The sequence below is a fragment of the Oxyura jamaicensis genome, chromosome 4 (assembly GCF_011077185.1).
Source record: "Oxyura jamaicensis isolate SHBP4307 breed ruddy duck chromosome 4, BPBGC_Ojam_1.0, whole genome shotgun sequence".
NCBI lineage: Eukaryota > Metazoa > Chordata > Aves > Anseriformes > Anatidae > Oxyura > Oxyura jamaicensis.
The window spans coordinates 1,505,469-1,528,896 of record NC_048896.1 but is presented as its reverse complement, the minus strand read 5'-3'; the positions used below and the strand labels follow the sequence as shown (position 1 = coordinate 1,528,896).

Below are 23,428 nucleotides of genomic sequence, written 5' to 3'. Positions count from 1 at the left end.
TATTGAGAGTAAGATTTTTACAGCAAGAATTCCTGCGAGATCAGAAATCAAGATATACAGATGTAGCGTTCATGCATAATGTAGAACATACAAGCCAGATGTATTTCATTAACTCGCTGTTTACCTGGAGATTCAATATTCCTTTGAAAGGTTGAATACCTCCCATTTTGTGGCCCAACCCTACAACTTTAAATACTTAAAGGTATTAAATATTTTTGGCTTTTACTTTAGAGTTGAGTGATGATGACTTTTGATAGTTTTAAGTGCTTCAGACATTAGCAAGCAAGTCCTTTTACAAGTGGTGAAAGGTGGTAACCGTATGAGCTAACGTTTTGTTATCTTCAAAGCACTCCCCAGATGTTTTTCCAGATGCTTGCAAAATTAAACAAAGCCTTGCAGCAAAGCCATTAATGATTTGTTTCTCTCTGAAGAGGGAGGTACTGTTTGGGGGCTTATTGTTTGCTCACCCGTTCTTTCAGCTGGATCACTTCCTTGTCCTTCTGTTGTTTCCACTGCCTAAATTTTTCAGCATCATCCTTCATTTGGCGCATCAACTGTACCCTTTGGGTTTTCATTTCCTGGAATATAGAAATGGCTGGAAAAATTCTCTAATGCTTTGACTCTGGGTAGTTTTGACCTACATTTCCCTGCCATGGGTTTGTGGATATGGGTGTCAGGGGTGGTGGTGGACAGGAAGTACCACAATATGCTGCTCCCTTGGAGTATCTGCCTAAGGATGCTTTCAAAGCGCTAAAATCCAGGAATTCCTTTTTAAGCTATAAAAGTAAAACACACATACGCATGACGCACTCATGGGACTCAAAGTGAAGTGACTTGACTAAGGCAACAAATTATCAGGATAGTCATAAGACACTTCAGACATCTTTTCGTCTAAGTCATAGTAGTCATCTGCCTACAGCATCACACTAGCAATGATGGTCATGTAGCCAAAAGCATCTCACCAAAAGACTGTTGTCCTCAGTCTAACAGAAGTTGTGAATGTCTACTGTCTGGAAACCGCTTTGTCTACATTGGGGTAAGCCTGAGAACTGCTAGGGTTAGTTACCCTGATCTCCTGGTTCAGTTTGGAGACAGTGCGTTCCGTAGATTCCTTCAGCTTTAAGAGCTTTGATTGTTCATTCAGCTTTTTCTTCAGCTCATTAATTTGCCCCTCCAACTCCTGAAGTCTTTTCCGACGCCGTTCGCTCAGCCTGTAAAGAAACCACACTTTGAGAACAGGCCCCTAATTACTGTTACTCTCACACAAGCGTTCTCCAACTTTAGAGATACCTTATGACAAAGGAAGCAATTCTGTATCATCTTTCCCACTGATCCTTTCAGGCTTCTTTGCAATTCACACAACTCGCATGGCATGTGAAAGGGAAGATTGGGCCCTGAAAGCCTGCTGTACCTCACGGTTCAATGACTACTTACCAGGTGACAGGGAACGGTCTTCTGTAAGCTAAGAATGTCTCGGGCAAAAGGCCAGTTACTTACAAGTGACTCAGCACCTTAGAGTTGAAGCACAGAAAAACCTTGTGCCGACCCCCCGTCTTGTTACAAAAACCAGTACCGTTCACAGTCGGGACTCCAACAAGAAGATCACTACAGTGCTACCAAAAGCGATGCTAGGGCACCAAGGGCCTGAGTTGTCCACATTAGATGAATCCAGTTTTTCTTCATATTCTATCTACTTCTCCAGTTTCCCACCTCACAACTGAATTATAAAGACCTTCTTTTCAATTCCACATAAAGAATGGTGGGCAGGATAACTCCCCTGATACATACGTGGTTTTTTGTTTGTTTTGCTTGCTTTTTAACATGTATGCAAGAAATGCGTAGCTGCTTCTCTGAACTCTAACAACAAACACAGATTTTTCTGCTAGTTTAAGGTAAGTTTCCAACACCAATTATTCTTTTACAGTTAAGCACCAGCTCCTTCAAAGCCTTAGAACGTACTCTACCAAAGACATCTTCAGTCTATACAAGTATTCCCTGGTATGTCACGCTACCATGGATCAGGGGTGCACTGTTCTTAATCCTGTGCTTACACCAAAATAAGAGCTTTTCCTTATAGCTGAAGGCCAAGACAGTGATTTTTTTCAGGTGCATTAACACCATTTTCAGTGCTATAAGCCATGCAGTTCGTGTAGTCAGTCTTACTTGGCTTGGTTGACATCCTTCTTTGCCATGTGCAGAGCAAGGATCAGCTCCTCCTTTTCTTTTTGCAAATTGCTGACTTCTAATTCCAGATCCTTGATATTAGTCTAGAAAGGACAGGAGTAGTAAGCCTCACAAGAAAAAACTCAAAACCCCAACCTCAGAGACAAAGCTTTAAGACAGAAGACCTTAAGGAACCATGTCCCTTTCCAATAAGTTGTAAAACATTTTTTTAAAAACAGCACATGTCAAAAGTGTTAGTCCTCAATACACCAAAATCATAGTCCGTAGAACCAGCCTAACATAAACTAAAAGTTACAATCTGAGAGATCCCATCACAACTGGGGAATAAGGGACGCCAGATCAGCTGGCTGCACTATGAAGTTTAACAATAAAGTACCTGCATTTTGGCTCAGGGTGGCCAAGTTAATCTCTCAGTAAAAAGTTGAGAAACCCATTTCCCATAGAACAGGCATTGGCTAATAACTTATTTCAGGGAAAAAAACCATCCTTAGCTGGTAGGACAATGTGTAGATAATCAGACATGGTTTCTCCTCATTCTCTGCTGATACCTGTAGTCAACTTCTCACCCATGCCCAAGGCGGGCAGTGACCATAACTTAAGGAAAAAGACCCAACAACATGCTCGTGAAAGGACAGATCTTCTCCCTTCCTTCCTCAACACAAAGTGAATCCATGAACTGGGGAAAAAGAAACTTGAAGCAATAGCTCGTTAGGGTCTGTAAGAGTTTACCTGGTACTGGGACTGAATGGGCTCCAGCTGACTATCATTCTGTGTCATTTTTTTGGCAAGTGCTTCTTTCAGAGCCAGGGCTTTATTCAGTTCAATCAGCTCTTTGGACATCTGTGCTTGACGGAGGGCATGTTGCGTGCTGAAGTCATCTGAAGATCTCTTGGTATCCTGTCCCATTTCTGCTTTCTGTAGGAGACATAGCAATGAGCTGCAGAGGCCAATCTAAAGCTCTTTGGCTACATGATTAGTTTCTGCAGATCACTTCAGATTAATTTTTACATTAAAAAAAAAAGATATTCAGAAATGAGAACAGGTTCTTGATCTGGAACTATCTGAGCAAACAAGGGTGTAGAAAAGCAGCACATACAAATGCGATGCATTATTTACCAGTCACCTGAATTAAAAAAACAGCATAGACATAAATAAAAGAGGAGCAATGGGATAGAGACATGCCTTGGTTGGGTCTGCACTGCAGACTAAGGACTCCCTTCACTTACAGTTAGAGCATCCTGTTCAGAGCTTGCCATCTCTGCAACAGCTTCCACTGTGGCAGCGCTTTCACTCTATATAGGATAGAGGAAAAAATATATTGGTATAAAGGTAGAAAGTATGAAGTAAATAGCAGCCTGTTGGTCTATAATGACAACATAGGTTGTTTTCCTCTGTCCAGAAAGCTGTCCCTGAAAAGAGGATATCACTGACTTCCTTTGTACAGTGAGCAGACTCCTCCCAGGCTGCCTGGACAAGACAGGCAGCTTGGGGGAAAACTTCTAGTGCGATAGAACAGAGAAGTTGCCAGTCACACAAAGATTTGGTAACTCCTATGCAACAATTCCATGCTTCTGTAATTAAGGTTGCTCATTATAACTACCAAGTTTATAACTCAGCTTCCAGTCTGTGGATTGTAAATCCACACTACTTTCCGACCATCAGATTATTTTATGGAAACTCTCCTCTCCCTCCATCCCCCTGCCATCCCACCAACACGTGCAGCCACAAGTAGCCTTTCTGTTGCATTAAAAGTGCAGCTTGTTTGGAACTGGAAGTTAAGAGTCATTTAATACTTTCAATTCCTGGGCTCCTCAAAGAAAGCTTCTGATGAGTGAAATCCACTGCTCAGCACATCAGCCTAAGAGCACTAAATTCCATTAGTAAACTCATTTGGCACACACTCTTATCTCCTCAAATTCAGTTTTACCTGCAGCTGAACCAACACTTCCTGCAGATTGCGAATCACCTCTACGTTTTCTTTTAGTTCCTCATCTTCCACAGTCTCTACCAGCTTCTGGAGATCAAGCTTGCATCTGCAATGCAGACACAGGAATAAGTCCGTGAGTCTTGTGTGGCAGGTTGGTGTCACACATGACAAACTCCCCACAGAACACACAAATGAGTTCTGGATGAACAAACGTAAGTAGACAGTATCCAGTTTATCCCAACAAGAACATTTAATGCTGAAAGGCATTTCCTCAGCACAAGTAGGGTATGGAAACAGACTTACACGGCATGTTGCTGAAGTTGCTCTAGTTTGGCATTCATCTTCTCATTTTCTTGTTCTGTCTAGAAGCCAGAATTATACTGAATTATAGGAAGCATGAGATAAAAGAGGCAGCTAATTTATTTGTAGCAAAAGACAGGCTGTCAGCCTGTTGCAAATCAATGCACTAAAACATCTTCTACAATTTCTTCCACTAATTTGGAAGTCCTAACACCAGTTTTGGCAGGAATATACACTCTTAGCATGCCATTAGTACAAGAGCTGCTATCAATCTTCAGCTAAGAGGGAAAGCCATGCAACTTAAGGCTCCTCTCAGGTAATTGAGCCTTACCAGAATGATCCTTTCCAACATCTGTGCTGTCTGACCAGCAGCTTCGCTCAGCCCTCTGCTCAGCTTTTCATTCTCCTCCATTAGTGACTGGTTCTTCTCCATCAGGGACTGCAGATTCTCTGACGGTGCCATACTACTGAAACATCAAGGACCAGTTTGCTTGTGAGCATGACTGCAGAGGTTTGTAATAGCACTGAAATTACCTCCAAGTTCCCTAAATAGCCTACAGCATATATAGGCTGTAGCTGATGAGTAGAAAGACTGGAGGAAGTCTAATCTGAATTGAAAATCTCTGAAGAATACAGTATACTGAAAGAAGACATTTGCAAGAAAAGAAAACAGCCCCCTTTTTAAAAATAATGCTGTTTAACCAACACTAAGCCTGTAAACTACATTAACGTGGATTTTGAAACATCCTTAGACAACATCCACACAGTTCAAACTCTTCCATTTGCTTTGTTCTTTTAAGATCGATGGACACAGAGGTGCCAAATATTTAGAGGTAGAAGGGTGAGGAAGAAAGGAGGGGTGGAAAGATTGAGAAACACATACTTAATTAGAATTCATTGCCTACTTCCTTTTTTATTTCCTACAATTGATTTCTGCAATCCTAAGGGGTTTACTACAACACAATGTGACCCATACATGCATGGAATTTCAATTAGTATGGCAAAACGTACAGAAGGAGAAAAAAACCTTGAGAACCTCTTAGAAGGCAATAATTTTGCTCTAGCCTCCCTCTACAGTACTGTCTGGAACAAAGAAGATCTAAAGCCTTTGCTGGTGTGTGATGGCTGTTAGCTACATTGAGCGTAATCAACAAAGCTTACTTGATAGACACTGGGAGGGTCCCTCCATGGGCCTGCAGCAGCAACACCTGTAGCTGTTGTACCTATAAACACAATTACTGCTTGTAAGTTCGTCTCATACAGTAACTAGATGGCTGAAAGAACACAATTCAGACCCTTAGTCTTAATGAGTCACCTGCTCCAAGACTGCATTTGGCTGCTTCCTGTGGGAAAGGATCGTGTCTCTACTGCATTTGAAGTAATTTGTTCATTAAAAAAAAAAAAAAATACTTTCTCTTCAGCAAGAGTGCTCAGGTCTCAGCATGCTCAGCATGCTCAGCCTGCAGGCAGCTAACACACCATTCTGTGCGGGGTGACAGAAATCCCGCTGAGTCAAAGAGGTCTCACGCTTTACTGGACAATGCTCTGCTGATGCATTTCATATGAGATAGTCAGATCCTTTGCCTTCCTAAGCTACTTGAATACAGGGTTTGAACTTACAGTACATTAATAAGTGGCCACTAGACCCCAGCAAATGCTTATATGCAAAATCAAAACCACTTTACTGGCTCAATTTCAAAACCAGGCTATTGACCGTTCCCATGGAGAGCTAAGAAAGCTGTATCATACACTTGCTGCCAAGTAAGCCTGGGTTAGCAATCTCTAGTAGATAAGCCCTCTAGCACTTCTGGCTTTGGATTTAACCAATTCCAGTTTATGCAACTTATCTCCTCCAAAGCTGACCACAAGCTGCTCTTCACTTCCCTCTCTGCTGCATGGAGGCAGGTGAGGGCAGCACGGCAACCATCACTGCATTTCTGCCTTTGCCTGTAGGCTAACAGGCAGGCAACGTTTTGTCCAGTGGAAGGCAAATGTAAATCACACTAATGATACAATTTTTCTGTAACAGGGAACAGTTGCTATAGAATTACAAGAAGCACTCACGTATTCCCTGTCCAGCACTTACACAGCATCTCAAGAGGTGGAGAAACACACAGTGAATATTTCCCCATATGTTGTGTAGGTGTCCTATTTCTTTGCTTGGTGTTCACTGAGCTCATTACCAAAAGGCTACGTTTGCTTTTACCACATGAAGACAGCATCCAGTACCTGCTGCTTTAGATGATGCAACTCAGCCGCCTGGGGATCAACGTTGACAATTGGTTTGTTTTTTATTTTTCTTGCCCTGTCAGCATAACGCAGAGTATTTAGAGTTTCTTCTAGATTGGAATCTGCTGGGCTTACACAGGCAATCATGAGAGTGTGGCTGTTACCACCCAGAGAATCTGAGAAGGAAAACAGGACACCGTCAGTGCTCTGACAGAGCAAAATAATTAGCCAGATATCACTATTAAGATACTTAAGGCAGCACAGCACATCTCCGCGCATCCAGCTCTGCATAATCCACTTTCCTTACATTAGATATCTTTCGATACAAAAATACTGGAAAAGCCTATCTTTTGGTACAAAAATCACTCAACTATCCCAAAATTCCCGTAAATTGTATTATTCTAGCTACACCCACATCAAAGATTATCTTGAATAATATGTATTAAAAGACCATAGCAACTATTAAAAATAAGCACCATGAAGAAACGAAGGGAAAAACAAAACAAAACGAAACCACATTTGAAGTGCACGCTGAAGGCACAGAGTTTCATTTTGGTGGTGATATTCTCCAGTACGTAATTTTAATCAGGATATAAAAACAGATCTCTGATGCTTTCGGATTTAAAATTCTCATCCTCCTTCTCCCCACCAGAGGAACTGCACTGAATTTATCATGTTTCCTCCCATCACAGAGTAACTGTGAAAGAGCAAGACTTAGGAGCCCCTGTCTCAAATCATTTGTAACCTAAAAAGAAAAGTACAGAAGAGATCTAGCAACAGTGAGAAGAGGAAGCAAGCCAAGAAACGCAATCACTGTCAACAGCAGTTCCCACTCTGGGCTGTAGTTGCATGGCTGTTAGTTTTTATGATAGTTTTTAAGTGCATCGGTAGATTTAGGCTTTGTCATGATCTGTCTCTTACCTTGCAGCAGTCTTGTTAACTTTGAGTCTCTGTAGGGGACAAAACCACCCTTTTTATTTTCATCACCTAGAGCACTAATTACATTCCCCAGGCAAAGGAGACCTCTGTTAATGTTGATACCTGCACATAAACAGATGATGGTGAGTAGAGCTACCCCAGTGGCTAGGAATTGGTCAATTCCTGCCCTTCCTACAAAACATTTTTTTTAATTAAAAAAAGATCTCTTTTTAAATATTAAAGAACCACGTGGCTTTTCTTGGTAAGGACTTGATTTATGAACTCAAAAGAAACCCAAGCTACACCAGTCCTTTTCCTACAGACCTTCTTTTAGTCGGTCTCCCTCAGCCTTGGTCTTCTTTTGTCTCTCAGAGCCGGCAAGATCAACCAGGTGTAGCTTGGAGTGAAAACTGCTGTTCCTGTGGCAGAAACAGACTATTTTACTCTCTCAAATGAATACAAAGCTAGGAAAGGGACAGTTTAGTGGTTACTACAGCTGAGCTCCAGTGCTCAAAGAATACCTGATACCAGAAACCACTACATAAAGGTAGTGCCTCAAGAGAAGCTCAGCTGCATTAATCCAAGAGAATGAAATCCTGAGCAAGTCTGCCTCCAACAGCCGCTAGAGCAGCTGTGGTGTCACTTACTTGTCATTTTTCTTTTTCTGATCGATGCAAATGGTGAAGATGGCATGGGACCGTGAAGACTGGGAGTTCATTGCCGTGGAGGCCACCGTTCTGGAATTGTTCCCTTGCTCTAGGCAGGATACCGTATCTTGTGCACAGGCGACATTTCTTTCTGTCAATCCTACAATCTATACCCAGGAAGAAAGCATCAATTATTCTCTCCTTCTTCTTCAACTTTGATTTTCCACATCAGGAAAGTTATCTCCTTCCTAAGCCAACAGCAAAGTGAAGTCTGTGCACGCATGCACTCACAGGCATCCGTCTCACTTCACGGAGGAGCTGCATCGCAGCTCTTTAGCGATGACAGCGAGCAGCACAAGATCACACAAAGTACCAGCAGATCAAAGCGCCAGGTGTCCTGTACACCTACCTGCTGGGTGTTACAACCAACAGCCTCCCCGCCACTACAAACAACCTGCATGAACGAAGCATACCTGATGGACACAGGTTTAACAAGTCAAGTACACAGAGCACGCAGTAGCACAAGGTTTTTTCCTGCTCTACACTATAAACATCCATCTATAGGAAATTGCTAAGAAAGTAACTTTAGCAATTGAACAGCTTCTGTCAGGATCCCTTTGTTGCACGTGGCTTTAGCAAGTAAAATTGCAACAGGGTTTGAAGCTTGATGAAGGGACCTGAATTACAACATTTTCAGGTATTCGCCTCAATTAGCCTTCAAACAAGAAGTCATAATCTGACTTGCAAGTGACTTTGTCACAAGTGTCTAACCCTATTAGCATTACACTTGGAGTAAACTTAAAGATCATCGATAGCTCAATTTTGAAAGAAAGGAGCAGTTTTTGTGATTTCATGCATACAAATAAAAAGCAGTGCTCAAGCAGTTTCAGTGAAACATTTATCCCCGGCAATACTGCCCCCTTATCGACCCCTTTCTAACAGGGCAACAGACCTTTATGCCTTCTTTAGGATCTTCCCGTATACTGATTTGAGAAGACCGTTCCCTTGATGGGCAGAGCAGGTCTAGAATATCCTCATTGTAGATCTGAAAACATCAAAACGGCAGCTCAGAATCAGCAGTTTTTCAAGAGAACAACTCGCATAAAAATGATGTACAACTGCCCTGAAATCAGGGACAATCTCACACGATGCCATACCCATCTTACTTTTAGAGAAAGACACCTAGGACCCAGCATCCTGTTTCTGACAAGCCGTTATATAGTCTTAGGTTTTGATTTCCTAAGCACCTATCACCTGAAGGAGGTGGCCTCGTTAAAGCTCACTTTACCTGCAGCTCGTAAGTTTATAATAGTTTGAAAATCAACACAATGTTTACCTCCAAATAGGAGACTTTGAGGACAAATTCCCAGTCCTGCCTCTGCTCCTTCTCCTGAAATAGCAGCTTGATTACGCGAGGGATGACCCCCACGCTTGGCTCGTGCTCTTGACTGGCAGTGTAGGCACCTCCCATAGAATACGTCTTTCCAGATCCCGTCTGTCCATAGGCTAGGACAGTCGCATTGTACCCTAGGGGAACAAAGAACACCCAAATCAGAGAGCCAAAGAGAAACCAGAAGAAACTGAGAAGCAAAGCAGCATTCCAGGAAAAGCATCCTTCCGAACAAGCACTATCACTCACTGGCCGTTCATAAAACCTTCGTGCACTGGTCACAGTTAGGAACATCAAGGGAGAAAAAAAGTTAATAAAAAACATAGATAAAATTAGTATACCAGCTTTTTTTTCTCCTTTTTTTTTTTTTTTTCTTTTTCAGAAGACTAACTAATAAAGCAACAGAGTGATCAGAGAAACACGAGGTAAATTTTCTGTCATTCCCGCTGCACTTCAGCAACTGTAACAGCTGCTGGTACAGGATGCTTGTTAAATCATGGCATTATTCTTAATAAAATCGTCTGGCTTTATAAAAATATATATTCAGGTACAAAAAATCACCCAGCGACCACACGCAGGTCATGTTGATGGCAGTACGGAGTTCAGGGGGCTGTATGTAGGCAAGGCTGGGCGTTTTGCACTAGTTCCTGGGCCTTTTAGCTTAGCTCCTGGACCTTTTATTTCCTGGATTTTTTAGCCTAGCTTCTGGATCTTTTAGATCAGCTTCTGGATCTTTTGGAATCTGCATCTTTTATATATATATATATATCTTAGCCCCTACATTTTTTTTTTTAATCTTAGCTCCTGGATCTTTTTCATCTGTCTTAGCTCCTAGATCTATTTTAATCTTAGCTCCTAGATCTGTTTTAATCTTAGCTCCTGGACCCTTTAGCCTAGCTCCTGGGCCCTTTCAGGTTCCTTAGAGCCCTTTGCGAGGACGGAGCACCACACGGGGCCTCCTCCCGGCTCCGGCTGGCACCGACCTTTGAAGATGCCCCGTATGAGGGGGGCGACGGCGGTGTTGAAGACCTCCTCCTGCTCCACGGCCGGGTCGAACACGTAGTCGTACGTGAAGGCCTTGTCGCTGCCCACCACCACCTGCGGCTCGCCGGGCACGAAGGACAGGCAGCTCTGGCAGCCCTCGCTCGTCTCCTTCGGCACCAGGGGCCGGCAGCGCAGCGCCACCCGCACGGGGATGCCCTTCTCCTCCTCGCGCACCATCTCGGGCAAAGCGAGGCGAAGCCGAGCCCGGGATGGCGGAGCCCAGCCGGGAGGGCGCCGGCCCCGCGGAGATGGCGGCGGCCGGGGCCGTTGCGTTCAAACCGGCGCGGCGCGGCGGGGCGGCCAACGGCATGGCGGCGCGTCACGGCGCGTCACGGCGGGGCGGGCCGCGCTCCCCGGGCGGCCATGGAGGCCCGGCTGCCCTACGACGACTTCCCGGTGGTGTTCCTGCCGCCCTACGAGAGCCCGCCCGCCTGGGTGCCGCCGCACGAGGTGGGGACGGGACGGGGGGACGGGGGGACAAGGGGTCGGGGGGACAAGGGGGCGCCGGGGGGCTGCTGCCGGCCCCGCCGCCTCAGCGCCCGCCTCTCCTCTCCCTTCGCTCCCTCGCAGCGGCTCTACCACCCCGACTACAACAACGAGCTCACGCAGTTCCTGCCCCGCACCGTCGTCCTCAAGAAGCCTCCCGGGGCGCAGGTAGGGCGCGGCCACCCCCCCCCCCCCCCCCGCCCTCCTCACGGCCCCCCTGGGACCTCGGGGTCCCAGGGGGCCCCCGGGACGGGGCGAGGAAATGAAGGAGCGGCTGGGAGCGCCGTGCCCTGACACACACCAGGGAGCGTTTCTCCCTGGGGGCCGTGTCCCAGGGCTAACGTTCCTTGTCTTGCAGCTGGGCTTCAACATCCGCGGAGGAAAGGCCTCGCAGCTGGGCATCTTCATCTCCAAGGTGGGTCCGCCCTTCCCCGCGCCCTGCCGGGTCCCCTGGGTGCTGCAGGGCCGGCCGGGTGTGTGTGGGGACGTCACACGCCCTGTGCGCGTCTCCGGGCTCAGAGCTGTAATCTGGAGCTCGCCAGGTAGCAATCAGAGAGTCCTGAGCCACTGCCTCGCCTCTGCCCAGCCGTGCTGCTGGAGCTGCAGTCCCTGCTCTCTCCAGGCCCCCTGCCCCTTGTGAACGCACTGCACGGGCATTCGGAAGGGTCCCGGGGGTCTCCTTTCCCCAGGGGAAGGGAGCTGTGGTGCTGACCGTGCTGCCTCTGCACTGCCCTTCACAGGTGATCCCTGACTCGGACGCACACAGAGCTGGGCTGCAGGAAGGGGACCAGGTGCTGTCTGTGAACGACGTGGATTTCCAGGACATCGAGCACAGCAAGGTGAGCACTCCTGCTCCCTAGCATGCTCTTGCCATCCCAGCAGGACAAGGGGAAGCAGTGCACACCCCATCTCTCTGCCCCTCAGCCAACTCAGCTGGTGGCACCGCGTAACTGATGCACTGCTCTTTCCTGTCCTCAGCCCTCCCTGGTCACTGATCAACTCTTTTCGTTTTCAGGCTGTGGAGATCCTGAAGACAGCCCGTGAAATCACCATGCGAGTGCGTTACTTCCCCTACAGTAAGTGCCTGCCAGCTCTGAGTCTGCTCACCTTGCAGCATTTCTCCCTGGGAAGCAGACTCCCATGCATCCTTGCCAGTCTACCTGAGCTCTGTCTCTAAGGGTGTTTAAATATTGACAAGGGGGAAAAACTCTGCCACATTTTTAACTCTTGGTTGCTGAACCCATAACGCCCAGAGATACTGGGGAGAAGAAGGGAGGAAAGTCAAGGGAAGCCAGACAAGGATTCTTCATAAAATGGAAACTGATCCTTAAAGGAAAGTGAATTAAAATAAGGAGCAAGGGAAGGGAGGACTTCAAAATAAACCTTTTGTTCTACATGCCCTAAAATAAACTCAAGCAATGGCTGGGATGCAAATGTGCTATTTTAAAACCAGCTCATCTTAGCTAATTCCCCCTCACCATCCACAGCCACCTCTCCTGCCCTTTCAGCCTTGCTTTCTCTTTCCCTTCCAGACTACCAGAGACAGAAGGAAAGAACTGTTCACTAGTAGGCAGCTGTCTGCTGGGTCCTCTCCAGAGCGGCTGTCCTGCAAGAAACTCTCCACTACCTTTCCTCAACACCTGAGATGACGTGTCAAATTTCAGCTGTCACTGGAGGCACAACTGCACAGGCCTCGGCTCTGCTTCCTGCTTGGAGGGCACCGCAGAGCCTGTTTAGCTGGCAGACGGACGGGGCTTCAGTCCGTACTCCTTGAACTGGGTGATGAAACGAGCTGATGGTGCCGGCGTGGAAGTGGGTTCCAGAGGACTGCTTGTCCAGCAAGATCTGTGCTTCTGTTCTAGCAGGGCGTAACTTGCAGTGCTCGGCGGGTTCAGGATCCAGCTTTTATTGCTAGGATGTGAGGCCGGGTCTGAGTGCGCTGGAGCAGAGCGTGGCCTTAGTCCTCCAAGAGATCAGCCTGTTCCCTTCTCTGGTGACATGAAATCCTTTCCCTCTCCACTGTCCTACCTCTGCTCTCCACTACTGGGTTTGCTTGGGATGCAAACAGGAGTGAAATCCAGGCAAACTCGATGCACATCTCTAGCTGCACTAGTCTCCAAGGCATGTGTGTACCCTGGTGCTGCTTAACGACCCTGTTGAGTCAGGACCAGGACACTTGGAGCGCGTTCCTAAGCTGCAGTGACACATAGCCAGGTTCCCTCACGTGTGGTGCTTGCGTTGTTAAGGGTTTCACTTGCCGGACTTGCTTCCTTCTCTTGGCACAGCCCTGTCCCTTCCAGGTGCTCCCATCAGAACTCCCTGCTACTTTGAGGTAAACTTCTCCCCTCTTCCTCGGGCATCTCCTCTCCTGCTGGGCCAATTCACCCTCCTGCTGTTGAGATGGGGGGGGGTGGCGGCTGTTCTACCGAGAAAGGGGAGGAAGCCTGCGGTGCCCTGTGCTGGGAGAGCACAGGTGAAAACTTCGGGGGTTACCAGCAAAGCTGGGTGCAAATTGGGGTCGTATCACCTTGTAAATGGTATCGGGACAGCCCTTGCTCTGGCCTTCTACGCGGTGTTTTCCACTTACCTGTAATAACTGAAGTAATAAAGCTAGTACAGCAACCAGACTTGCCTTACTCCTACTCGGGAAGTCTCGGCAGGATTCGTTGCCACCCTCAGCGCAACCCTGAGGAAATGCCTGGGTCAGCTGAGACGAGGCTTGGCTGCAGTTGGCCTTGCAGCCCACAGGAGGAAGGTGTGGGACCTGTGCCAGGTGCAGCTCAATCACAAGGGTGTTTTTGCACCGACTGCGATGGAAGTCGGCCCGTGGTTACTCCGGAGTGGCGTTTCAACACAGCGCTGCAACGCGGGGTTTTGTCTGTGGTGGCACTAAAGCACCTCAGCTGAGGCAGGAGCAGCAGCCCCAACGCAACCCCAGCCCTGCCAGCTGCGTTTGCCTTAGCTCAAACATGGGGGGATAAAGTTGGGCCAGTAGAATTAAATATGCTAGGAAAAAAAATGTAAGAAAAATAAAAGCTTTTCTGCCAGGGAAAGGAGCAGCCAGGACCACCCCCAATAACAGCCTGAGCACGTAAACAGAGATCTTCCATGAGATCCGTCTGTCTCCTGGCTCACACCAGTTTTGCAGCATCTGCACGTTTCCTGGGGAAGAGGAAGGTCAGCCCTACAGCGTTAGGGCCTCGCCTGGGGGAGCTGCAGGCAGGCTGGCCCTGCCCGGCGGCACCACCCCGGTAATCGCTCGGTGCTTCTGCAGCAGCCACCACATGGCCCCGACTGGAAGGAGCAGATTCTTTTCCAGGACCATCCATGGCTTTAGGATCTTTAATTGGCAGAGCAGGGAATGGGTTGTACACGTCACCACAGTCCGTTTCGTCCTCCAGAGGGACGGAGTGGGGCAGCCTGCTGATTCCTGCGGGGAGGACAGCTCCAGCACCGCCGGGTACTTCAGCCGCTCACACAACAGAGGCAAAGAGCAGCCTCGGCTTGTCAATGAGTAACCAATGAGCTGGTAAAGCAGCCGAGCAGAGGAACAGCACACAACTCGACCTCTTGCAGCAGCAGGGACAGTCCCAGGACAAGCTGTATTCTGCTACGGCACAGCAGATTGCACCTGAGAAACCGATGGCACTCCTCCCTGAGCACAGCTGACAACCAGGTCAGTGCAGCATGGCAGAAAAGGCCACAAACACGGGGATTTTTCTGTAAAAAGCTCCCTGTTCCCCCCCCCCCCCCCCTTACTGTAACCCACTAGACGAGCCTGAGCAGCACGCTGCGGTGTCCCTCCCTGCAGCACCAGGAGCACCGTCAGTTCTCTGCGCCGCCGTGGTCGCCGCTCTCGTCCCTGGCTTCGGCCAGGCCGCTCTCGTCGATGTTCTCCAGCGAGGCAGCGTGCTGCAGCGCCAGCTCCGCCAGTGCCAGCACGGGAAGCTTGCTCTGCTCGGGGTACAGCCAGGGCTTCACGTGCACGCCGTGCTGCTGCTTCCAGGCCGGGTACTGCACGCAGGCCTTGTGCAGTCTCTTTAACACCTGCTCAGGGAGCACAGGGGGGACAAAAGCTTAGAACTCCTGGCGTTTCCCATCTAGCCACCACTAACCCCTACTCCATTTCTTTTCTGGCTGCCCAGGAGGGGCTCAGGGCAAGGCAGATGGCCACTTTAACTCCCTGGTGGGACCATCTCCTTGCTCAGATCCCCTGACGATGCCAGTTGCTTTAGCAGAGTGAAATTAAAACCTGCTATCTGCCCTCAGCAGGGGACAGAAATGCTCCACGCCTGTCCTGCTCTGCCAAGGGACACCCTCAGCGCTGCTCTGCCCCTCGGTTCAGGGAGCACGTCCCCAGCACAGCCCCGCCACCCAGGGGTGCCCCCACGCCGCAGCCCTGTGCTCCAGCCAGGCGCTGGGCATGCCCTTGGAACCGCTCCGCTCACCTGTGGCACCAGGTACTGCGAGACTTTATTCACAACCCACTTTGGCAACGACCCTAACGGATTGGGGGGAAAAACAGAAGTTAGCGTGCCAGGAAAGGGCTCTGCTCCTCCCAGCCCTCCAGCAGCCCGCAGAGCAAGCTGCAGCGCTAGCACCAACACGTGCCGGGGGCTGGAGCAGAGGAGGGCCACAGCACGTAGCTGCCCCCTGAATTACGAGGAGGATTTCTGTTGTGAGCAGGATTGGCGTCAGCACGCCCCAAAGCCAGCAGCAGCGGTTACCTTTCGGATCCACCTGAGCCAGGTAGGTGAGACTGCAGCTGCTGGGCCCGGTTGAGCGCACCAGGTACCCCATGAGGAGCGCGACTGCCCTGACCAGGTCCTTGCGCGGGGGGTATTTCTGTGCAGACACAGCAGGCTGTCAGGCGCCGTCCTCCACCCTCCCGGCCCTCTGCCCCTCTCGGGTCTGGCACTGAAGATACCGGGCAACAAGGCTGGAGGAGCTGCCTCAAGCTGAGGACTCAGCCAGGAATTAGCCCCTACCTGTGAGGGGCTCTGGGGGTCCCAGTTTATCCCCAGCGGGATCTCAGGGCCCTGTAAGAGGACAGCCTGCTAGCCCGGCCTCCCCTGCACTCACCGGGTGCTTGACCGAGAAGTTGATAATGGTGTGATACCCGTCCTCCACCTGCCAGGCTCGCAGTGTCACCACGTCCCTGTTCTTTAAGGGCTTTGGACATCGCCCTAGACAAGGAGGGAAGAAAGCTGCTTCCCGTGCCCGAGCAGCGTGCGGAGCTCGTGTTGTGATCTCAACGCCTCCTCTGCCCAGCGCTGCCCCTGCCCCTCACCAGCCCAACTCTCGTGGCAGCAGTCCTGAGCCATGCCCCGCACCCCAAACGTCCCCAGACGCGGGCAGGATGGGCCCGATCAGAGCCCAGCAGAGGCTTCAGCATTAGAGGGCCAGTGCCACCCTGCCCCCCGGCCCCACTCACAGGCGTAGTAGCCCACGTTGGCGTTGGCAGCCACCCGGGCGATGTCGTGGCTGTCGATGACATTGGTGTCCCACTCGCGGCGATACTCGCTGTCGTGCAGCACGTCGTACACCGTGCCCGCCGGCACGTCCGGGATGTCGATGCGGCACTGCGGGGAGCACCGGGAGCTCAGGCCGGGCTCTGCCCACCCACCCCAGCACCTCTGCCACCCGCAGCACCCACCTTCAGCTGGTGCACGGCGCAGCCCGGCGGCGGTGGCTCCAGGCAGACGGCGAGGCCGCCGCAGTCCCGTTGCCAGCCGCCGTCCTGGCAGCGCTGCCGGAAGGCGCGGAAGGCGTCGGCGTCGGGCACCGGCACCTGCTCCATGCGGGGCACCCGCTCCTTGTGCCGGGAGCGAGCGCGGAGCCCCGGCCTCCACCCCCGGGCTGGCCCCCGCTGTGCCCGCCCCCAGCGGCCGCCCGGAGCCTCGGTTTGCTTGGGAAGCAGGCGAGAGGAGGTGGTGGTGAAATAACTTTATTTAGTGTGATACACGGCTGTGGTCAGACAGTCCATACTCAGAGTAATAGTCACACTTACTTGGCTAACAGCTAGGAGACAGCAGGGCCGGACACACACTCAATATTATACACACCCATAGAGAAGACAGCGGGAAGTGAACTATTTTATTTCACTAGTTACCCCCCCGTTACTTACGGTCCCCCCCTCCCTCCCCCCAGGTCCGTGACTCAGAACAATACAAGAGCAGGGGCCGCGCACGCCTGCCCGTGAGAAAGAAGGGGACAGCAAAACCTGTTCTACGGCAGACACGGACACACCGACAAACATCAGCAATTCCCACACGACAGGAGTATGTACAGAGAGGGGGCTCAGCTCCCCGCTGGGGCACCAAGGACCCGGCTGTGCCAGCTGGGACGTAAGGAGTAAGGAGGGGAGAGGGGGGAACACTCCAGAGTGAAATGGGAAACATCCCAGCTTCCTCCTGCAGCCGGCTCATGTGGAGGGGAAGGGACACGGCTCTCGGAGCACAAGGGCAGGCACCTGCAGCGCGGTGACTTACCGGCAGCAAGCCAACGCAGCCGGAGCGCAGCCCCGGCCCTGCGTGACCGGGTGCTCCTCCAGCATGAGCGCCAGCTCCCGGCCCAAGGCCGCCCCTTCCCCTCCATCCCCAGCCCGCAGGTTTCAAAGTGCACACGCTGTGTCAGTGACCGACAAGGCATCCTGCTGGGGGAGTGTCACTAACCCACCAAACAACGCCGAGCCCGCTCGTACCCTGCACGCCCAGTACCTCGTGCTCCTGCCCACCAGCATCCCCTGGCAGCGTGACACAGGCCGGCTGAGAAAAGGAACAGTGAACAGCTTACAACCATCTGGCTGTTTTGTTTTCCTCTCTGTCAACAGACAAACCTCCTGACTTCTGGAGCAGACGGAACAGGGAGGATAAAAAACAAACACAAAAACCCGCAATAAAAGTTTCAGAAGAGCTCTACTAACATTGCTCAAAACCAGAGGCAGAGAGCTGGGGGAAGAGCGAGGTATTTCCCAACCCTGGAGGTCCGGAAGTGACAACAAGACGCACTTCAGCAGCGTACATTCCTCTAGCCGTGTCTGATAATAAATCCCTGCTACCACTGATCTGTTTTGGCAATGTTACAGCTTACCATTATCCCAAAAGTGACGTGTCTATCAGCCCCCCGCCCCCCATAAGTCTACCGCAAAAGCAGAAGCAGCTGTGTGTGATTTCATCAAGCAGCAACCTAGGTACAGGAGCAGAAAAGCTACCACTGGCCTTCGATTTGCTGGGGCTCTCCCAGCCTCCGCGAAGGAACTCTCAGGTTACGTGACTATGAACGGGACGGAGAGGAGGAAGGGAACCTGAAAGGCATCCCTGACTCCCAGGGCAGGTGTTGCTCTGCAGCGATGGACCCCACAGAGCTGCCTGCTTTTGCTGTTGACAGATGGGAGCCTAGAAACCACCCTGAGGATCTCTCCCCACCGGCCTCATGCTTCAAAGCCCCTGCACCCACTTCCTTCCCCACATCTGACAGCCAACACTCACCAAGCACCAACATCCTCCAGATGGGAAGATGTTCAGACTGAAGGGGCGCTCTGTGGGACGTCTCTGCTACACGAAGGGAGCAGCAAGGTCAGAGCTATCAGTCTGGGGGTTTCCAGTGTTCTGTGTCACATGAGGGGCTGGGCATAGGGCACAACTCAGGAGTCGTGAGCAAGAGTTAGCCAAGATCATCCACGGAAAGGAGAAACCGAGGAGCTAGTGCGGCGTGCGCCCTGCGGGAAGCGAAAGCCTAGAACCAGATAACCTGGGCTGTCCAGAAAGGCAAGGCCAAGTCAGACCGACTGGTTTAAAAGGAGCAGCCTTGAAACAGAGGAAGTGGGGATGCAGGACAGATGTGGCTGGAGTGGACGGGGAACTAGTTAAGATGCAAGGCAGTAAAGGGAGGTGGACAACCCACCCCCAAGCTTTGTGTTTTTGTTTTCCCTAACTTGGCTTTTCCATTGCATTCACAAGATACATCTGAGCAGACAGGCTCAAGGTGGAGGAGGGAGGGAGAGGAAGAGAGAGAAAGAGAGAGTGTAAAGGGCACCACAGTGCCAAAGTGCACCAACATAAAAAAAATAAACCAAAATCAAAGACAGGACACTCATTCTGCACTCAAGGCTCATACCATGCAGTAAGAGGGGCGGCCGGGGCTGCTCCCCACCAGTAAACAGGGAGTTCGCTCGCTTAGTAGATTGGTTTTCCAGCCCACAGTAGGGTTGCCTAGCCAATGAGCAGTGATGTTCTTCGGTGAGACTGGCCGGTTGGGGATGTGCTGCTACAGAACGGGCCTGTTAGCAGGAGCACCCGCTCTCCGTTACTGGCTGCTCAGGAGGTTTCTCTAGTTTGATGTCAATCACTGAAGGGACGAGTTAAGGAACTCGCCTGTCTCGAGCGAAATAGAATAAAACTGAGAGCTAGAGAGCAGGGAACGTCATCATATCTGAAAAGGCTGTCAGCTACCGCAGAGCGGAGCATGTCCTGCCTGCACAGGACTAGGCGCAATACCAGGGGACTGGGCGTGTCAAGCCCATTTAGAGGACAGAGCCCAACAGGACGTGTCTGCACACCAAGCAGCCCTGTGCAAAGAAAGGAAAATATTACGAGATTTTTAGACTGCGCAGGCTTTACTCCACGTTTAAGTGGAGTGCTCACACTTCTAATATTGATGTGTATTTATACGGAGACCACAAGCAGGGGCCACGGTTTATGGGCACAGGTAAGCACCACACTCCGCTGTTTCAGCCATGTGTCTGCAGAACCCCAGCAAGAGCCAGCCCCACAACGTGCAAAAAAAAGTCAGTAAGCCCAGTGTGACAAATGGTAATTGCCAAACCCTACGACAGCAGGAGAACCGCTGAGGAGAAAACAAGGATACTGTCTTCTTTGCTCTTCTCTGGTGTGCTGTCCATCCCAGGTAAGGCGGCAGCCACGCGACGGAAAAGCTGAAAAATAGCAACAGGTAAGCTAAAAGCTTGTCAGAAAGAAATGCACGTTAGAACAACACATTGCTCTACAGCAGATCTTAGAACTGAACAGATGTGTTTTTCCACAAGAACCTTAACAGGCTTGGTTAAAGAAATGAAGTTAGGGAACGCCTGCAAGGCAGGTGGTTTATGTTCTTCTGTTCCTAACCGAGGTGAACATGGAGTTCCTGTTCAATAGCAACAGTTCTTCTAGGGGTGCACAGAACTCCCTCCTGCACTCCGTAAGCAAGTCAGAGGCTACAGTTGCCCATTTCCAGACTCAACTGCTTTTGCGCACAGCAACCTTACAGTGCTGGGACTGCTGACAAACCTTGGGTCTGTTGAGAGGCTGCTCAAGAAGTCCATGGAATAACTACGGTTTTACAGCCAAGCCCTTCAGTTCAGTCCTGCTGCAGAACAGCCACGTGTGAGCAGGACGGCTGGCTCAAGTGAGCTGCGTACAGGCCATTCAGGATGTAGGAGAGCTGGGAATGCCTAGCACGTCCCCATAAAAAACAGAAAAGGGTTTTGCATAATTTTTCTAGTCAATGCTTAGAGCTCCTCCTGCTGACGTTAACGAAGCAGCAAACAGTACAGACACCATGAGACGGTGAAAAATACTGCAAAGATCTTTTACTTAAAGAACTAGAGGAATCATCTGATGGTGATGATTCTTCCTCGCAGTAGCTTGGCAGGGCCTTTTCATCCACACCTCCAAATTGCATTACTTGGAAAATCAAGCCACTGAGGTACGAACACGGCGCTGCCGTTAGTACCTGCCCTTAACAGTTTTAGCCACAGAAATTCTCATTGCAAACACCCCCTTAGCAAATGAAGCAACAGTAAATTAGAACCAAAGGTTGAAGGGGATTGTATCCAGAACAGCTGAAGGAAACAAAACCAAAGTCTCCTAACCCCACTGTCAGGGTCTCCCAGCCAGCTGGTGTGCAGCGAACTGGGAAGTACAAAGGAAAACAAAGGAAGTGCAGAGGAAACGCACAAAGTCAGGTTTGACGGGCTGCACTCAGTAGTGACATTCCTATTCCTCAGCACCTGCTGTTTTTAGATTCTCCTTCCTTTCAAGGCAAGTTAAGTTTCCTTTGCTTTAACAGGGGCTTGTTGACAACAGGAAGGGAGCTTCCCCTGGACAAAGCAGCAGCACTGACCACTGGGAAGAAGCATTTCAGGGCCTGGCAATAGAGAATGCAAGCATCTGATGCAATGCGAGCCCTAAGCAGAAGCTTCATCCTCCCACGAGCACAAAGTAAAGCACAGATTTCCTGTCTTTAAAACAGAACATTGGTCTACCTGTTTGACATTGTATCCAGTCTTTGCGCTGGTCTCAATAAACATCACATTCAGCTCTTTGGCTCTCTGTTCACCTTCTTCTGTAGTGATTTGCCTGGACAAACGTGCAAACAGAAGCAGAAAGAAAGGAAAAACAGACAGGAAGAATTAGAGACATGTGACTGAAACGCTGTCAGCAGAGAGCGTCTTCACCCCTTCCAACAGGGCACAGCCCACAGATGGAGGCCTCAGGGCCTCTGAGTCTTTAAGCCCCCTGGGTTCTCCAGCTACGACAGAAACAACCGCAGGTAAGTTACTTGGGGAACACCCGGACTTAGGACCACAAACAAAGGATGCTCAGCACAGGGTGAAGGTTGTGTGGTACGCTCTGTCCCATTCACAGCACCAAGGGAAGGACGAATCCCCACCTGATGCAAAATGCGGTTTCCCAAAAGGCAGCAGAAGGAACTCCACGAGATTACAGAACGACATCAGAAAGGCTCCAGCAGCAAGTGCAACACCACGAGCTGTGCTGCTGCTCGCGAGCAAGCGCCTGGAAACGCGTCTCTGCTCAATCCCCTGTACATACCTGTTTCACATTACAGCCTGCTTTAGCCCTGGTTTCAACATACATCATAGTCACTTCTTGGGCTTTTCTCTCAGCCTCCTCTACAGAAACCTGTCTCTACAGCAACGAGAACAAATCACAGGAAAGAAAAACCAAACCGAACCAACAAACGATAGTCCAAAAATGATAAAAAACTGCAAAAAAACCAGCCACCAACTGAAGCAACGCTAGCAGGAGAGAAAAACTGAACAGGCTGCACCAAATGCAAACAGCCCTACTCTGAGTTCAGCTTTTTGGCACCAGAACTTAACTTGCATCATCCCTTGGTTATTACCACAGGGTGAATGGTTTCCAATACGCTCTTTTTTTTTTTTTTTTTTTCCTCCAAAAAGTGTCCTCAGGCCCAAGCTGATCCTGTGGCTTTGTCCAGCTTTTGGAGGCCCAGCATTTCAGCCTAACACGGATCTAACTTTTTCTCTGGTCAAAGCAGAGTGGCTTCTTTTAGCTATAGCTGGATGTACATCCTAATTCCACACTCATGCCTAGAGCAGGACTACTGACTTACATCAAACTCCTAAAATAGGAATTTTTAGTGCTGCATGAACTCCAGCTGTTACTATTTTTCACACACGTTCCTGGTATTTTTATCTGCAGGGCAGTGCTGGGCCAGAGGTCCTGCACGTACACACTACCTCCGAACCATCGGGAAATGCATCAAGGCAGAAATTACCCCACTGGGTTTTCCAGTTCCACAAGAAATTGGAGAGCGATGTAAATCAGAAAGCCTCAAATCTAAACCCCAGATCATTCCGTTAGGGAGCTGCAGTTATTTCCAGCTCCCAGGACAGCACTAGAGATACTACCTGGCCAACAAACAGCTGTCTCAAGTACAACATCCCCGATTTTGTTCGGTTGCTTCTGTGAGCTGACTGAAGAGACCAGACTGCTCTGAGTTCTTGCTACCTGGACCTCCTAATCCCCATCAGCTACATACAATCACCGTGTTTCTGAAGCTCTGAGGCTCCAGGCTTCCCCCACCATTTCTGGCATGCAAGGCACGGGTTACTTAGAACGACCTCCACTGGAACTGGGAAAAGCAAAACAGATGTCAAGACTAAGGAGGCCTGTGTAGGGCACACAAGACACATTTCACTGCGTGTCATCAGCACAGAGCCTGCGTGGCACTCAGTAAAAGCTTACCTTTATCTTTTTCCCCACCTGCCAGTTTTCGTACTGTCTGTGCTTTTCCTGCTAGGCTTTGCAAGCTACAGACTGACAGCATGACTTGCACAGAGACAAAGGGCAAAAAGCATCTCCCATTTTGCGCAGCCAGGGATGCTGCCTATTGTCTCCCACGAGCATTACACCAGAAACACACAGGAAAACAAATCACAGAACATTCTGAAGCAGTATTCACACACCAGGAGCGAGTAAAGCAAGGTTCAGAATTAGAAATGTGACAGCATCCAACAATGAAACAATCCGACTCCTG

General features: G+C 49.9%; 4 protein-coding genes and 1 long non-coding RNA gene across 8 annotated transcripts in view; 2 read left to right on the top strand and 3 right to left on the bottom strand.

The window, feature by feature from the left end:
* The window catches only part of KIF4A (kinesin family member 4A), a 19,703-nt gene extending 8,887 nt beyond the window's left edge, over positions 1–10,816 (bottom strand). The window contains exons 1-16 of the mRNA XM_035323390.1: positions 10,579–10,816; positions 9,542–9,732; positions 9,158–9,250; positions 8,206–8,372; positions 7,883–7,977; positions 7,562–7,681; positions 6,641–6,816; positions 5,573–5,634; positions 4,743–4,878; positions 4,415–4,473; positions 4,112–4,217; positions 3,411–3,476; positions 2,914–3,099; positions 2,164–2,267; positions 1,067–1,211; positions 468–578 (exon numbers count right to left, since the gene is read on the bottom strand). Coding sequence (XP_035179281.1) covers positions 468–578; positions 1,067–1,211; positions 2,164–2,267; positions 2,914–3,099; positions 3,411–3,476; positions 4,112–4,217; positions 4,415–4,473; positions 4,743–4,878; positions 5,573–5,634; positions 6,641–6,816; positions 7,562–7,681; positions 7,883–7,977; positions 8,206–8,372; positions 9,158–9,250; positions 9,542–9,732; positions 10,579–10,816 — 2,055 coding nt within the window. The remainder of the gene's footprint in view (positions 1–467; positions 579–1,066; positions 1,212–2,163; positions 2,268–2,913; positions 3,100–3,410; positions 3,477–4,111; positions 4,218–4,414; positions 4,474–4,742; positions 4,879–5,572; positions 5,635–6,640; positions 6,817–7,561; positions 7,682–7,882; positions 7,978–8,205; positions 8,373–9,157; positions 9,251–9,541; positions 9,733–10,578) is intronic.
* On the top strand, positions 1,258–23,428 carry LOC118165423. The gene is made up of 3 exons (XR_004750036.1): positions 1,258–1,269; positions 3,723–3,727; positions 23,296–23,428. It is a non-coding gene; the product is annotated as an uncharacterized LOC118165423 (long non-coding RNA).
* PDZD11 (PDZ domain containing 11) lies at positions 10,980–13,750 on the top strand. The gene is made up of 6 exons (XM_035323406.1): positions 10,980–11,089; positions 11,210–11,293; positions 11,484–11,540; positions 11,866–11,964; positions 12,141–12,201; positions 12,658–13,750. The coding sequence occupies exons 1-6, from the start codon at positions 11,003–11,005 to the stop codon at positions 12,690–12,692; spliced, it is 423 nt and encodes a 140-aa protein (XP_035179297.1). The 5' UTR covers positions 10,980–11,002; the 3' UTR covers positions 12,693–13,750.
* On the bottom strand, positions 14,851–16,991 carry LOC118165418 (START domain-containing protein 10-like). The gene is made up of 7 exons (XM_035323400.1): positions 16,782–16,991; positions 16,560–16,707; positions 16,208–16,311; positions 15,853–15,970; positions 15,574–15,626; positions 14,935–15,172; positions 14,851–14,903 (listed from the first exon to the last, which is right to left on the bottom strand). Exons 1-6 carry the CDS (start codon positions 16,923–16,925, stop codon positions 14,951–14,953), a joined length of 789 nt encoding a protein of 262 aa, XP_035179291.1. The 5' UTR covers positions 16,926–16,991; the 3' UTR covers positions 14,851–14,903; positions 14,935–14,950.
* RAB41 (RAB41, member RAS oncogene family) overlaps positions 18,312–23,428 on the bottom strand; it is a 31,289-nt gene continuing 26,172 nt past the window's right edge. For all 4 annotated transcript variants that reach the window (XM_035323403.1, XM_035323404.1, XM_035323402.1 and 1 more), the window contains 3 exons: positions 21,390–21,483; positions 19,994–20,060; positions 18,312–19,474 (listed from right to left, as the gene is read on the bottom strand). In XM_035323403.1, coding sequence (XP_035179294.1) covers positions 19,410–19,474; positions 19,994–20,060; positions 21,390–21,483 — 226 coding nt within the window. In that variant the 3' untranslated portion in view covers positions 18,312–19,409. The remainder of the gene's footprint in view (positions 19,475–19,993; positions 20,061–21,389; positions 21,484–23,428) is intronic.